The sequence below is a fragment of the Mycteria americana genome, chromosome Z, assembly GCF_035582795.1.
Source record: "Mycteria americana isolate JAX WOST 10 ecotype Jacksonville Zoo and Gardens chromosome Z, USCA_MyAme_1.0, whole genome shotgun sequence".
Lineage (NCBI taxonomy): Eukaryota > Metazoa > Chordata > Aves > Ciconiiformes > Ciconiidae > Mycteria > Mycteria americana.
The window spans coordinates 11518637-11532819 of record NC_134396.1 but is presented as its reverse complement, the minus strand read 5'-3'; the positions used below and the strand labels follow the sequence as shown (position 1 = coordinate 11532819).

Genomic DNA, 14183 nt, shown 5'->3' with positions numbered 1-14183 from the left:
CTTACAACTACTTTATGACACAAATTTGGAGCCTTTGCAGGAAGTAATGCCTTTTTGACATTACAATTTTTTTTCCATAATGACAGGTAACACATTTGATATTTTAAATATTTACATTATCCAGATCAAATATTAGCCAGGTAGTTCATTACCAGGCACTTTGAAACATGAGGTTCCATGGGTTAAAACTTGTGCTTTCCCTTGACATCAAAGATTGCAGAAACAGTTTTTATCTTAGCATCATCACTGAATGCCCTAATGCCCTTTCCCATCATTCTTCAGAGCATGTGTTATACTGCTTAATGATCATCCAAAACACCATAGCAGCTTTATTTGAATGATGCTGGTGTGCATGCTGGTTTAATACAACCTTTAGCTATCCTTTGGGCAAAGGACAGTATGAAAATGAAAGAGGTCATCTCTTTAGGAATTACTCTAGCCATCAACAGAAAAGGCAAATACTTTATACAAAACCTGAAAATTTATGGATTTTTAAAAATCTCATTTGTGAAGTTACGTATTTCACTTACTGCTGTTGCTCAATGAAAATAAAAAGAAATTCTTGTAGAAAAGACTTGCCCATAAATGAGACAGTTGAACAGAGTGAGTTGTGTGCCTATGAATTATAGTTCCAGACTGCTCATACTCTGCCTTAAAGCTGTGTATTCTTTCTCTGTACTTGTGCAATGCATTTATATTGGAAGGCCCTCTTAAAACTGGGTGATCTATTGGTTTAGGGAGCTAAAGATTAATTCCAGATGGGTCATGCACTTCTAGCCCTTCAAAAAGTAACTACTGCACCATCTGTTTTGTAACAGACAATTTCAAAGAGCGCCAAGGGGAATGTTAAAGACATTGGTCAATGGCCACAAATACCTCACACACAGGAATCCTAGAGGTCATAGTGCCTCAGACAGATTCATATTTTCATGTTTTTCTCTCCATTGTTCCACCATGGAAACTCAAGTAACAGCTCTCCTTCCTCCTGGAATAGGAAGGAGATGTTTCCCAGATTATTACCAGCGTTGAGAAGTCTGAGGCCAAATTCAGACCTGAATTCAGTGGAATGACTGGAATTCATGGTGACATATCTCTTGTACCTGCTCCACTTTTGGATCCTTGTAGATCCAAAGAAACCAGCTTTGTTGTTTTTAAGATGAACTCAGTAGCAGCAGGTTAACGCTAAACTGACTTCAGAGTTGGCTGGTTGCCCAAGACGAATGAAGGGTGCAACAGGTAATGAAGGGTTATTCCAGATCATGATCATTTTTATTTTCCCTGGTTATTTCAGGAAGCTTGAAGTAAAGGAATTCTGTCTGTTCTAAATACAATGCTATGCATCAATGTCCACATCTCAGGTGTATAACAAAGATGCGCTCAGGTCTAGCACCAACATAAATTCTTCACAACAGTAAAACCGGAGTAAAAACAGTTCTCTGAAGACTTCCTAAGTATAAATCTGAGCAGTAACTCATGATTTATATCAAATAGTCCTGAGAAAAGGTCTAAAATGAAAACAAAAGGAAACAGAAAATCTACTAGACGTTAGACAACCACAACCTTGTGCAGTCTGAGAGAGTAATTTTTGCTGCAGTGACATTAAGTAAATCATTGGTAAAAATACATAAAGATTAACAATACGTCTCCAGTTCCTTCCTCTTCGGCCTTTGCAGTGCATCCAGTCATGTTTTATACCAATTCTTGTAATAAGTTATTACAAAAATAGTTTAGCACTAGCAGACTAGTGTACCTACTTAAGTTTCATTGACTTTGCTGTGGTTCTCTCCATTCAACAGCACACTGCAGAATCAGTGCCTTAGACTGTAAACAGTGTCTGGATATACTCCAGCTAGATCTTCAAGTTCAAAGTTTGCTGCTGGTAAGTAAGAGATAAATTAATAGGAACAACAGCTCCTCACAATTTGCCTCTCCTTAGTCCTATTAGAATTGAATTTCTCTTAAGCCACTGTCTATTTGAGTGGGGAATATGGTAAGGGAATTCCATACAGTAAGATTTGCACTTTTTCAGTATTAAACATTATGAAAACACAGAAAGGTTGGAAAGTGGAATAGGAAATGTCTGCTTTGGAGGGCTTCATCATAGCTTTTAAATTAAAGACTTCCAAAAGAAATACATTCTGAGAGCCTAATACACGCATTGGTGTGGGAGGATGCATACACGCCTGTTAGCTAAAGCAAAGGCCCCATGGCTTACGACAAGATTTAATTCAAAATACTAGAGTCAATAAATAACACTTAGAATTAGATGTTATACATTGCAGCTACTCACAATTACACTTCAAACCAGAAGCTGCAAGAAGAAAATGGTGCTTGAAAGGATTCAAAACAGAAAATATTTTAAGGGAAAATCATGTGGAGCTAGCCTATAGAAATCATAGAGAAGAGATAGTTTTGAAATCCCAGTCTCTACAGAGCTAACATATCTTCTCCAGAGCTATAGAAACATCTCTCATTTCATCTTATGTAGGTATCTGTACTGCTAAGAACCCCCACAAAACAAGCCAGACAGACAAACAAAAAAAGCCATCTAAATAAAACTCACTCTTGCAAACCAAGCAGTGTGTAGTTACAGCTCTTGCTGAGTCTGGTGTTCCCGGACGAAAAGACCTCCAGAATGAAGAGGTATTTCAGGATAGTTTTGTTTTACATTCATATTATACCTCAGCATAATTCCTGCTTTTGTATAAAAACTTTTAACCTCTTTTTATCCATTCTAGAATATAGTTAATAGATTATCAGAGTCACAAATCCTACTCTATCCCTGTACTTTCTAGGCACAAATTCTGCCTTTTAAGTCATGCAACTGGGCTGAAGACAGACTCATCCTTTGAAAAGTACTCAGGAATTGGCTTCGGTGAGTCATTAGTTGGAGCCCAAATACAGAAAATCCAGAACTTCACTGCCAGTAACTCCTCTCTCCTTATTCCATATTGGACCTAACTCTAAATTCAACCCTAAATGTATGGATGAATCTTTCAAAGCTCACTGTTTTCTGGGCTGAGAGGCTAATTTGCTCCAGCTGAGCCCACCACTCACACACTTCACTCTAAGGACAGACACCTGTGGCGCAGCTTTTGCACGGCAAAAATGTGCCAGCCATTTGCTAGCTACTGGCTGGGTCATACGCACCTTGTCAAAGTGATCTATTTCATTTAAGATGTACAGATCCAAAATTACACAGCCCAGACAAAAAAGAAAGCAATCATTTTATTCACTTGACATATGCTGTTTTGAGGAGAGTTCAATTTGTAACAGTAGTTAATCATTCGCAAACAAAAGAATACCGTTTTAAAAAATAACTTACTTGTTCCTCACAGCAGAGTATTAAGAGATGGTGTACTGGGTAACTGGTGCAAAATACATGCTCCATGGAAATAACTTTACTTCTATTGCACATTTTTTGGAAAACCGTCACTTTAACTTTCATTGTACCTCAGAGGCAAGAATTATTACATAGAAAGGCCTGTTTCCTTTGTCAGCCATCTTTTGAAATGATTGGATAGTACTTCTTTATTTGAGGACATTTTTTTTTTGCTGACAGTGTTGCATCGAGCTAGGACGGATGTTTTCCACCTGCCCACCTGCCCACCTGCCCAAACCACAATTACCGACCACAAACTCCGTGTCGCTGACGACTGCAGAGTCTGCCCTGGTTCGCCTGACAGGAAGAACTCCTCCTTTACTATTGTGAGGTTACAACAGTTACCAGGCGAACCGCACAGAAATAACCCTGGCCACGCACAAGGACACGGTGCCGGGGCACAGTCGTGCCCTGTGGAACAACTGCCGCGGATCTCTCCGCAGCGCCTGCCACATACCCCGCGCCGCTTCCCCTCCTACCCGGTGCCAAACTGCAGGAGGTTAGCCAGTGTTCTTCCACCATGCTGTCTTGCCATGCAGGCAGCTGCTGAAGGTGTACAGTTGTCCACGGGGAGACAGATGCCACGGCAATCTCCGCGCTGAAACACGACCTACCCCAGAAATCCTGCATCAGCATTTTGATGATCTTTGGCTTTTACACCTTATATATACCTACTATGTGTATGTGCAGTGTATAATGTGTGCAAGGCAGCAGACGCATAATATTTGCAATCATTTGCAATCCCCATGCGCTCTGGGTACAGAGCCGATGTGAAAACCTGGGTTTTACGGTGCTGTCCCCAAAGTTACGGGCTGCGTTTGGGGGTCAAAGCCACGGCCTCTCACCCCCTGCTCCCCCACCATCCTCCGAGGGCCGTCTCCCACCTCCGTTATCCACCCGTGCGGGGGAAGGGCCCCGGAGCGGGGCTGCGCCACACCGCTGGGTCCGGCCGGGCCCGGCCCGGCCAGGCCTAACAGCGCCGGAGCGGGGCCGCGCCGCGCTCTCGGCCCAGGCCGCAGGGGGCGGTCCGGGCCCGGCGCCTCTCGTCGGGCGCAGGCGCCACCGTGAGCCCGCGGCGGAGGGCTGCCCGCCCGGGGAAGGCGGCTCCATGCGCTGCCAGGTAGGTGCAGCCTGCCGGCGGCCCTGGGGAGCGGGCTCCGGCTAGAGGCGAGGGGGGTGCCGGGGAGGGCGGCGGGGCTCCCTCAGCCCCTCTCCTCGGCGGGCAGAGGCGGCGGGCGGGCGAGGCCTGGAGGGCGGGAGCGGGACACAGATCCGCGCTGACTTACCCCCCTGCCCTTCCCCTGCCCTTCCCCTGCTCTTCCCCTGCTCTCCTTCTGCCAGCCGGGGCAGGAGGAACGCTACAGAGCTTATCGGCATTAAGAAAAGCCAGGGAAAGCTTTTCCTCACGCTGGTTTGGTTTCGGTTGTTTGTTTTGGTATTTTCGGAGAAGTTAATGTGCAGTAGCGTTTTATTTTTCAGTAGGCCCCGCTCCCCTGATCGGCGTTTGTTCCCCGAGCAGGTCTCGGTGCTGTATTTCGCCAGGAGCGCGGAGCTGGCGGGGCTGCGCTGCGAGACCCTCTCGGTGCCCCGGCAGGTCACCTCTCTGCAGCTCTGGGAGGAGATCGTCAAGGTTCACCCAAGGTATTCGGGGAAGTTACTCCCGAGGTGCACAGTTGAACGTGGTTGGGCTTTTTGGAAAACGTTTTTTGAAAACATGAATTCAGCGTTTAGAGTTGAGCTGGAAGATGTATCCGTACTTTGATGCCATAAAAACAGTGACATTATCTTGTCCTGGTAACCTGCAGCAAGTGTTTCGTGTTTTGGCCAGTGGGAAATGCTGTAGCTTTATGTATGTAGGAAAGACTAGGTCCAATATATATACCCAAAAGTTGAGCCCGAGGGGTACTTTAAGACATGTGGCCCATTGTCCAGGAGGGCCACGGTGCGGTAGCTCCGCTTCACGTGAAAACTGAGCTGTGTTATTAACCTGTGGAGAAGGTGAGATGTCTCAAGGAGGGATCAAGCACAGCCAGGGCAATAAATAAGAAATTCATTATAATGTGCAAGTGTTTTTGATCACTTGTCTTTAACTGTACTGTTGGCCGTTGGTCTGGGCTTATGGCATGCTATGAAAGGCAGGTCAGGAAGGGAACTGAAGCTCTGCCACAGGCTTCCAGCCACTGAACCCTTACATAGGAAATAGGCTTTACACCTCCTTTGCTTTGAAAAAACAGAACTGCTGTTGGTTGCATTTCACAGGGAGTCTGGTCCTTAGAGCATGCTATGTGTGCGCTGTAAGGACCCCTGCAGCGCTGGTGCTCTTTGGGGGTGTCAGCAGAAATCCCCCCTCAGATTAGGGTTGAGGGAAGATGCTTAGTCCTGTCAAGAATGAGTCTAATAGATGACGGTGCAACACAATTTTGGTGGGGAGAGTAAAAAAAAAAAATTAAGGTGTAACAGAGGTTGAGGTCCTCAGGATTCAGTGCTGAATGCACTGGAATTGCCGTAACTTTGGACTTAGGGGCCAAAGTCTTCCTTTATGCACCACCCTTCTTTATTAGATCTACTCTCAAAGGCTGTGAAAAAAAAAACCTATTTAGCAATGGCATCTGTTTCCAAATGAGAAGGTCTAACCAAATCTTAGACCAGGGGCCTTTTCCTCACAGAGAATTGAGACTAAGGGTGTTTTGGGGGAGGAGGCAGTAAGGAATGAGGGTATTTTACTTTGCAGCCTATTACACGATGTCAGAAGCAGCAGCAGCACCTTTGGTCGGTTTGCCATAGTTTGTCAACTTTGTCCTTTTATGAATGATGACTTGGGGCAGTACGTTTTGCATGTGCAGTTACTTCACAGTGGCCTTCTTGGAAAACGCTTCTGCTCCTAGCTTTTCTGGAAAAACAAAGTAATTATAGGGCATTGACCACAGACTTCTATTCACATTGCTAATGGATATTCAGACTGCAGCTTGAGCGTACTTGACAGTGGTTTTCTGTTCCACCCATTTTACCCAATGAATTAACTTGCAAGTGACATTAATTAGAGCCCATCCTTCTAACGGGCACTTTAGTTCCATAGTTGCGCTCAGTTCCTCAGTGGCTTGCTTTACTTTCATACAGTCCCTTCCTGCCCTCTGAGTCAGTGCTACTGTGTTTTGCTCAGCCTGTGCCTTGCCTGCTTTTGTCTATCTGTCTGGTAGGAAGCAAGATGTGAGATGATTTTTACTTGTACCCTTTTGGCATGCCTACTTTTTTCTAGGCAATACAGCTCTCCGCTGTCTCTGCCAGATTTTGTAGTCTCAAACAATAACAGTTATCACGCCTGCACCTTCGGAAGTAAAATGTTGGCATTCTTTTTCTGGTGTCTTACTGGTGTTGCCCTCATACTCACTGTGTGATTGCACTTAGTCATGAAAGCAACTCCCTGCCTCATGGTATCCAGAGCTGTGGACTCTTACAGCAACATCTCATAGATGTGAAATAAAAAAATATAGAGATCTGCCAGAAAGTGCACCACATCTGCCCTCTTAGTTCTGTTGCCCCTCCTTGTCAATAGGAAATTTCAGACCTGTAGGTACAAAAGACCCAAAGCCTCATAAACTATGAGGTTATATAACAAGAGCAACTCTTTGACCACTGAATCTTCATGAGATCTATTGAACAGCATCCCACACTGCTTCTTGCCATGTAAGAAAATTGCTCCAGTCTAGCCAGACTGAATCTGGGGAACATTTCCTTCTAATCCCAGATTGGATCGTTGCTACCTCTTAAGTTACCTACTTCTTTGTTAGAAGCTGCTGAAATGGGTCTTGTATACATTGGTTCATTCTAATATAGGCCTATGACAAATCCAATTCCTGACTTCTGAAAATTATACCGAGTTGGTTTCTCCTTAGCCACCACAAGAAACTCCTAGAGCAGGAGGTGGGTGTTTGTTGTATTTTTGAAAGTGTATTGGAAGCAGAGTTGCGTAAGTCTCAGTGGTATTTACCTCAGCTGCCCTAGACTGTGCACCAGTTTGTTGTTTAATGAAATCTCATGGTTAAATGCAAACACTCTATTTAGAAACCTGTCTGTGCTCCTGCTTATCCCCCTCAGGCTTGCTGTCATCCAGGATCAAGTGGTTTTTGCTGTTCGGCAGGAGTACGTGCTTCTTGGAGATCAGGTCCTGGTCTTGCAGCCTGGAGACGAGGTTGCCATCATCCCACCAATTAGTGGAGGCTGAATCTGCCCGGGTTCTGTTAAGTAGGTATCACTTGTTGCTTAGTTTCTTGGGGAGTGTCATCCTGTGCTAACATATCTCATGGATTCTGTACAACGTTCCAATAATCTTTTTTTGTTTAGGTCCAGAGATGCGATTGCAATTCTCTCCCTCCACCCCGGTACTCTTTTGACAGAGCGTAACTTCCGTTTCCTGCTGGAGACAACCATTGTGCTGACCAGAAGCTATAAGCTGATGCACCAATAGATGATTAACACATATGCAGTAAATGGAAGAAAATTGCCAGAGAGGTCAGACATTATTTTGAATTTGGGTTTTAGGTCTTGTTATTCTTTTGTAGTTGTTTCTGGGTGCCAGTAGATACCCAGCTTGCCTAAATAAGATAATAATGAAAAACCTTCTGCCACTTTTTAACAGAAAAGATGATACAGAAAAAAAATTGACTGCTGCTTAAAACCTTTTATTTTTGTTTGTTGCTGTCAAAGGAACAGGTGTCCTTAGAATAGCTTCATTTCTTTGCATGCTTTCAAGTGCCAGTCCATGCATTTACTGCAGCTTGTTCCATTGCTGCTGCTCAAAATACTTCTTTTCCTCCTCATTCTTAGATGAACTGATGACTCGTCTCTACTCAGAGAAATTGGAAGTATCTCCTGTGTCACGGAACAGACCAATAGTATGAGGTCCTGAATGTCCTGGAGAGCATATTAAACTTCAGGATCAGAATTCTAATCCATGTTTATCAGAAATCTCTGTTTAAAACTGTGTTTGATTCCAGGATAAGATAGGGAGGAGGGGCTGACAATCTTACCACAGATTTACTAGCATAGTGGTCCATGCTGGTTGATTGTACTGTTAAACTGGGGCCTCAGACTAGTTACAGTTTTGTCTTACTGGACCAGACTTTCCTAGCAGGATAGGAACCTGTATGCATTAAAAACCAGGTCATTGCTTGATATTTGCAATTAATATTCTCTCCGCAAGTCTGCTGAGAAGTGAATTTGCCATGGAGACTGGTCTCTCAGAGTGAGGAAGTAAATGGTGCATGTTTTCTGCATAAAATGGGGCATCGGCACTGGGTAAAAAGCAGTTGGCCAATGCTAGTATTGCCAAAAACAACAACAGAGTCTGTTTGGTTTCAGCTTTTCTAGTGAGCTATGGATGAAAGCAAAGATGTGCCAAAAGATTTTATCAAGCTCAAGTCTGAAAAGCTCTCTGTAGATGAAGTGTCAGAGCTCGTCATTTCACCAGTGTGTGGGGCAGTGTCTCTCTTCATTGGTGAGTTTAATATTTCTGAGCTGGATCTCTGGGTGTTTTATTAGTCTAATAAATGGAACCTAGATTGTTCACACCCCAAGCTTGTGCTTCTCAAATAAATAAATTCCTGGACTGAACCCAGGATGTTTAGAAAACATGTTCTGAATTATTTAGAACAAGACCATGGCAGCTCTTAAACAGTTGCACTGGGACAAAGTGGTGAGAAGCTTCCCTGCTGGTGTGGCTATCCTAGGGCTGAACAGAACAGCAACTCTGGAGTACAGGACTGCTTGGGAGCTATTCTCCCATCCCCTTGGACACAGCTTGTTCAAGGCAGGAAGTGCAATGTTGTGGCTATGCAAACCACAGGTTCACACCTGTATGAAAGCTCCTGCAACTCAGATCTTGGTTGAAAGTAAAGTACTATTTTACCCATGGGCTGGTGAAGGTCAAGGCCGATAACTCTGTCCTGTGCTTAATGTACGTGGTACAGATCTTGAAACCCTTTTGTGCTTAAACCTTAGTGCTACTGGGCTCCTAAATACTGAGCATTTAAACACTGCATGGGCAAATGCAATAATAGCACATTAGCAGTTGCTGCTAGATGTCCCAGCCTTGGGCATTACAGACTGCAGACTTGTATAATGTGTAAACTAAATTCTTCCTTGTATATTAAAGATTTCTGTTGTTCAAAGAATATCTTTACAGACCCATGATTAGGGGAGGCTGTTTATGTTTGCACAGTGCTGACCTTGACCATAGCAGGAGATCCTGGGTTTTATTCAGTATTTATATATAATATATTATTATGTAATATAATATATAATATTATATATATTATATATATTATAAATGTATAATATATATTTATTTATGCAGTGCTTTTAGTTGATAAATAATTTCTGTTTAGGTACTACAAGAAATAATTTTGAAGGGAAAAAAGTGATTCACTTAGAATATGAAGCATATACTTCAATGGCAGAGACCGAAATAAAGAAAATCTGCAGAGATGTTAGACAGAAATGGCCATCAGTCAAACACATTGCAGTGCACCATAGACTTGGGTAAGTATGGCCAGACCCTATCCTTCTGCAAGTGGAATAGTAATCCTTGTCTGGTACGTGGCTGTGCTTATGTAGTTGCAGGAGACGCAGGAGTCTTTGTAAACTGTAGTGCAGCAAACCTGCTGCAGAATCAACCTCTCGCTGTGGAGCTAAGTTTCAGAAATCATCTTTTTGAAAATGTATGTATCGGTAGTGTTTACTGGAGTCCTTATTTAGCCTGCAGGATCCTTAATGCTGGTGTGATGATTTGAAAGTGGGGAGAAGGGATTGAGATTTCATTCCAGAGAAGGGGAGGCTGTTGGTTTGTTTTCTTTTTTTAAAGACATGAAGTTGGCAGCACTTTCTTTTTTCTTGTCTCTTCCATTGAGATGCCACAGAATGTTCTTACTGTCAGATTTAAGTCAAATTATGTCATAGGGAACCTGAAAGCTTAGACTATGGGGAGGGGAGAGGCATGGTAATTGCCAGCCATGTTTGGTGGAGAACCTCCTGTTGTTCCTTGAATCTTGGATAAGCATTTTCTGTTGGGTTCAAAACATGGAATACTAGTGTCTGACATACTCTTCAGCCTTCACTATTCATCAGATTTCTCACTGAAACCAGCAGGATTTGCAGAGCCTGTTGCAAATGCTTATTTCCTTTTCTCTCAGCAGAAGGAACGTGGGAGGTGATCGCAAAGGGTAGTATTAGCTCTGAGGGGTAGTTTCCTTAGATTTCCTCTATAGTCAGCAGAGAGAGTGATTCTCTTGAGGGCAGCTCAAAGCGTTTAAACTTAGATTTTTCCTATGAACTGTTTGCCAGAGGAGTCTTACTACAGAGGGAGGGTTGGGAGGCAGCTTTTGGGAATACTACCCTTGTGAGGAGCAAAACAAAACCTTGTGCTATGTCTGTTAAGTTTGGAATACAACACACCAAACGGGAAAAACTGTGTAATTTGAAATCGGCATTTGTCAAAAATCAAGTTTCATTGCAAAATCTGCATAGTTTGAAGCACTTAATTTCTTCTTTCACAAATTCTTGTGCAAACTGAGATGATTTCTTAGGTTTTCAGATAAGAACTGGCTGTTCCTAACTTGTTACTGTTCATTGTTAAGCCAGCTTCCAGTGAGTTTCCTATGCATTGTTGCAAGTTAGCAATTTTCCCCTCTTAATTCCATAGACTTTATTTAAAAAAAAGAAAGAATGGAAGAAAAAAGCCTGTCTGGTGGGTTTATTTATTCTAGAGCGTGGAATTCTCACATCTGGTACTGATTTTGGTTGTGGTTTTCTTTTCTTTTAAGAAGTGTATAATCTTTTGGACATGGCTTGACACTTACTCAGTATGAATGAGTCAGGAGAGTGTGTGGCCAGCATACTGACGTGACATGGCCACAACTTTTGGGTGCTCTTGATGTTAGCTAAAGCTGCTGTTCCTCTTCTCTCCCTAGTGTGGTTCCAATAACTGAAGCAAGTGTAATTATTGCAGTCTCCTCTCCACACAGAGCAGAATCCCTTGAAGCTGTAACGTACTGCATCAATACCTTAAAAGCATCTGTCCCAATATGGAAAAAGGTACGTTTGGGAACAAACTTGATTTTAGGCCTGTGCCAGAGTCTTAGACAGCTGGGCTGAAGGCTGCTGCTGCTCTTAAGGGAAGCAGCTGAAGCATTACAGCAGCAGTTGCTCCTGATGGGATGCCAATGACTAGCACCAGTTTCCTCTCATGCAGCCAGGCCTATCTGTGGCAGGTAGGGCACCTGGAAGGCCCTCCCTTGCCTGTAGCATCCAGCTCCTCTTCCTTTTAACACCGTCCTGGGGTCAAAGTGAAGGAGCACTGAGCTCTCCTCTTTTCTGTGGCAAAACTCAGTTCTGCACAGGCTTGTGGAAGAACTTAACTTTGAGTCAGCTGTGCTTTGGACAGCATTGCAGTTTACAAGTAAAAGTGGCATTTCTTGTCTTTCTGTTTTCCCCTTACCCCCGTGGTCTTGAGAAAGCACAAAGCATTAAGCAACAGCACACAATGAAGGGATGAGCAGAGGTCCCAAAGCTAGTATGGGCACACAGCAATGTGTGAAGAGACCAGCCCAGGTCTAGAAAGAGCCTCATTGCATAACCACAGTGTTGTGTGCAAGTAACAAGCATTACCACTGCCTTCTCTCCCAGGCAGAACTTGGCATGTCGTAACAGTGCTGTTCTCCGCATTACTGCACTTTTCTGACACCTCTTTCAGGAGACTGGAGTTCTGTGATCTCAGAAAGAATAATGAGGGGCTCAGAGCCCTGCTGAATTTGCTGCTTAGGACTGGACTGCTGCTGGGTACTCCAGCCTGTCCTGAAGTTCTAATACTTACTGTATTTTGTGTATTGTTGTCATTTTAATTTTTTTAATATTGACATTTTGTATACACTTAAATACTCTCCTAAAAATGATGGTACAGTAGGTTAACATGGCAACATGTAAAAAGGGCAGTTTCATACCCAAGTGCTGTGTACTCTACAGCTTTTACACCATTTCTTCTAGATCTCTTTCTTGAATTGACTTCTGTATAGATGGGCCCTTCTAAATTTAATGGGGCTCAGCCTGAGGTTCAGCATCTGCCCACATGTAAGTCAATATGTTCTAAGGGTGCTGCCCTCTTTTCTGTTTGCCAGACAAGTGCTGTGTAGTCCTGTTGTGATCAGTAAATAATAGCAGGATGGCTGTTGAGTTGTTTGGCCTGGCTTGTGGCTGTATGTAGCAGACTCCCACAATATTTCCCATTCTTTGTTTATATTTGCAGGAGATTTACGAGGATGAATATTCTTGGAAAGAAAACAAGGAATGCTTTTGGGCAAATTCAAAAAAATAACTGTACTCTTTTAAAAATAAAGTGTTACTGTTCCTAATGAGCATACTGGTTTAGCTTTGAGTTGTTTTTACAGAGAATCTATATGTTTTTAAGCAGTTATAATAGACATTTCAAGCTGAATAATTTAATTAGGACTGAATGAAATGAATGAGTAATAATTAGGGTTTTTAAATGTTCTTGAGTCTCCTTTGAAGTAATCTCTTTGTGCATTTTAACATGGGGTCAGTTTTTAAAACAATCTTCCCTAAAATTGTTGGTTGCAAGGTGTTTAGTCCCCTATGATATATACTGCCTCAGTGCCTTTTACATGGGTAGTCTATGTTCACTGTCTGCATGGGAGGTCAACAGGACAATTGGAATTTTTTTAATCTTAAAAAAAGTCTTGAGTAGCTTAATTTTATATGACTGGAGAATCAATTTGCAAGCTTTATGCTAATTTGACATTCTTGCAATATGAAAGCTATTTGAAGTAGATTAAACATTTTGGTACAGAGAAAAAATATAAACTATACCCCGGAGTTACTAACTTTTTAGTAGTGGTTATGTTCCAGAGCTCTGTCTCACAGAAACATTTTTACTGTGCAGCTGATATTACAAGTCCATTGCATTAAAAAAATATGGACAGACTGTGAGTCGAAGTTAGATCTAATACTCTACCAACAACAAACTTGCATTAGCAGTAACATGCAAACCTGTAACTACTTAATGATGCCTAGATATCATTAATTTTGAAGCAGCTTTTTTGTCTGTGTAATTATATGGTGCTGCAGGAAAAAAAAGCCACCTATTATTACAAATAGACAACTTCAATTAGTTTTAGTAGTTTGACTTTAGACATGTTAGGATTCAAAGGCATTGAAATGAGTTAGTTTTTCAAAGGAAAGTGAGTCTATTGAACTTTCTGCAGTTTATATGTGCATTTATATTCACATTTATGATTTTAAAACAGTTTTTCTCTTGTTACTGTTTTGAGAGCTAGTTAAAAGAGAAAAAAGACTGACGTAGTATGCCTATGCTTCCACTGGAAACAATGGGCTGCTCATCTGAGTAAGATAATTTTATTTATATTATTGTACTGTGCCGTGATAGTGTTTAGATGGTAAGAGTTCAAAGTCCCATTGTGTATGGCATTTTTACTACTGCTGAGAGGCAGTTTTATCTAGTCATCATTATCAATGTAGATACAGATGTATCAATATAAGACAGAGAGGAAGGGAAATGAGGTTTAGAGAAGTAAAATGATTTACTCAAGTTTATGTATCATTATATCACACAACACTTAAGCCTCAGCTGTATAATCCATTTCATTGTGTCTGCAGTAAAAATCTGCAAAAGCTGCTAGCTGCACAAAACAAAATGAGAAAAATGGGCGATGATCTTTTTTCCCCCAGTGATCTTAATCAGTTTTAATACGTAGTAATGGTTACTGTGTCTGGA

At 42.3% G+C, this 14183-nt stretch overlaps 2 protein-coding genes across 2 annotated transcripts; both read left to right on the top strand.

Moving 5' to 3' along the window:
• The first annotated feature begins 4378 nt into the window (after window positions 1–4378).
• On the top strand, window positions 4379–7617 carry LOC142421628 (molybdopterin synthase sulfur carrier subunit-like). The gene is made up of 3 exons (XM_075526478.1): window positions 4379–4502; window positions 4902–5023; window positions 7478–7617. Exons 1-3 carry the CDS (start codon window positions 4491–4493, stop codon window positions 7602–7604), a joined length of 261 nt encoding a protein of 86 aa, XP_075382593.1. The 5' UTR covers window positions 4379–4490; the 3' UTR covers window positions 7605–7617.
• Window positions 7618–8740: 1123 nt separating this feature from the next.
• LOC142421626 (molybdopterin synthase catalytic subunit) lies at window positions 8741–12787 on the top strand. Its single transcript, XM_075526477.1, has 4 exons — window positions 8741–8876; window positions 9766–9919; window positions 11347–11470; window positions 12678–12787. Exons 1-4 carry the CDS (start codon window positions 8756–8758, stop codon window positions 12744–12746), a joined length of 468 nt encoding a protein of 155 aa, XP_075382592.1. The 5' UTR covers window positions 8741–8755; the 3' UTR covers window positions 12747–12787.
• The last annotated feature ends 1396 nt before the right edge of the window (window positions 12788–14183 follow it).

What these genes read in the sequence shown, in the direction of transcription:
- LOC142421628 (XM_075526478.1), top strand. An exon ending in ATCGTCAAGGTTCACCCAAG is followed by an intron (nt 5,024 to 7,477) that starts GTATTCGGGGAA and finishes TATCCCCCTCAG; the next exon opens with GCTTGCTGTCATCCAGGATC.
- LOC142421626 (XM_075526477.1), top strand. Translation starts at nt 8,756, where the DNA reads ATGGATGAAAGCAAAGATGTGCCAAAAGATTTTATCAAGCTCAAGTCT. An exon ending in GGCAGTGTCTCTCTTCATTG is followed by an intron (nt 8,877 to 9,765) that starts GTGAGTTTAATA and finishes ATTTCTGTTTAG; the next exon opens with GTACTACAAGAAATAATTTT. An exon ending in GCAGTGCACCATAGACTTGG is followed by an intron (nt 9,920 to 11,346) that starts GTAAGTATGGCC and finishes TTCTCTCCCTAG; the next exon opens with TGTGGTTCCAATAACTGAAG.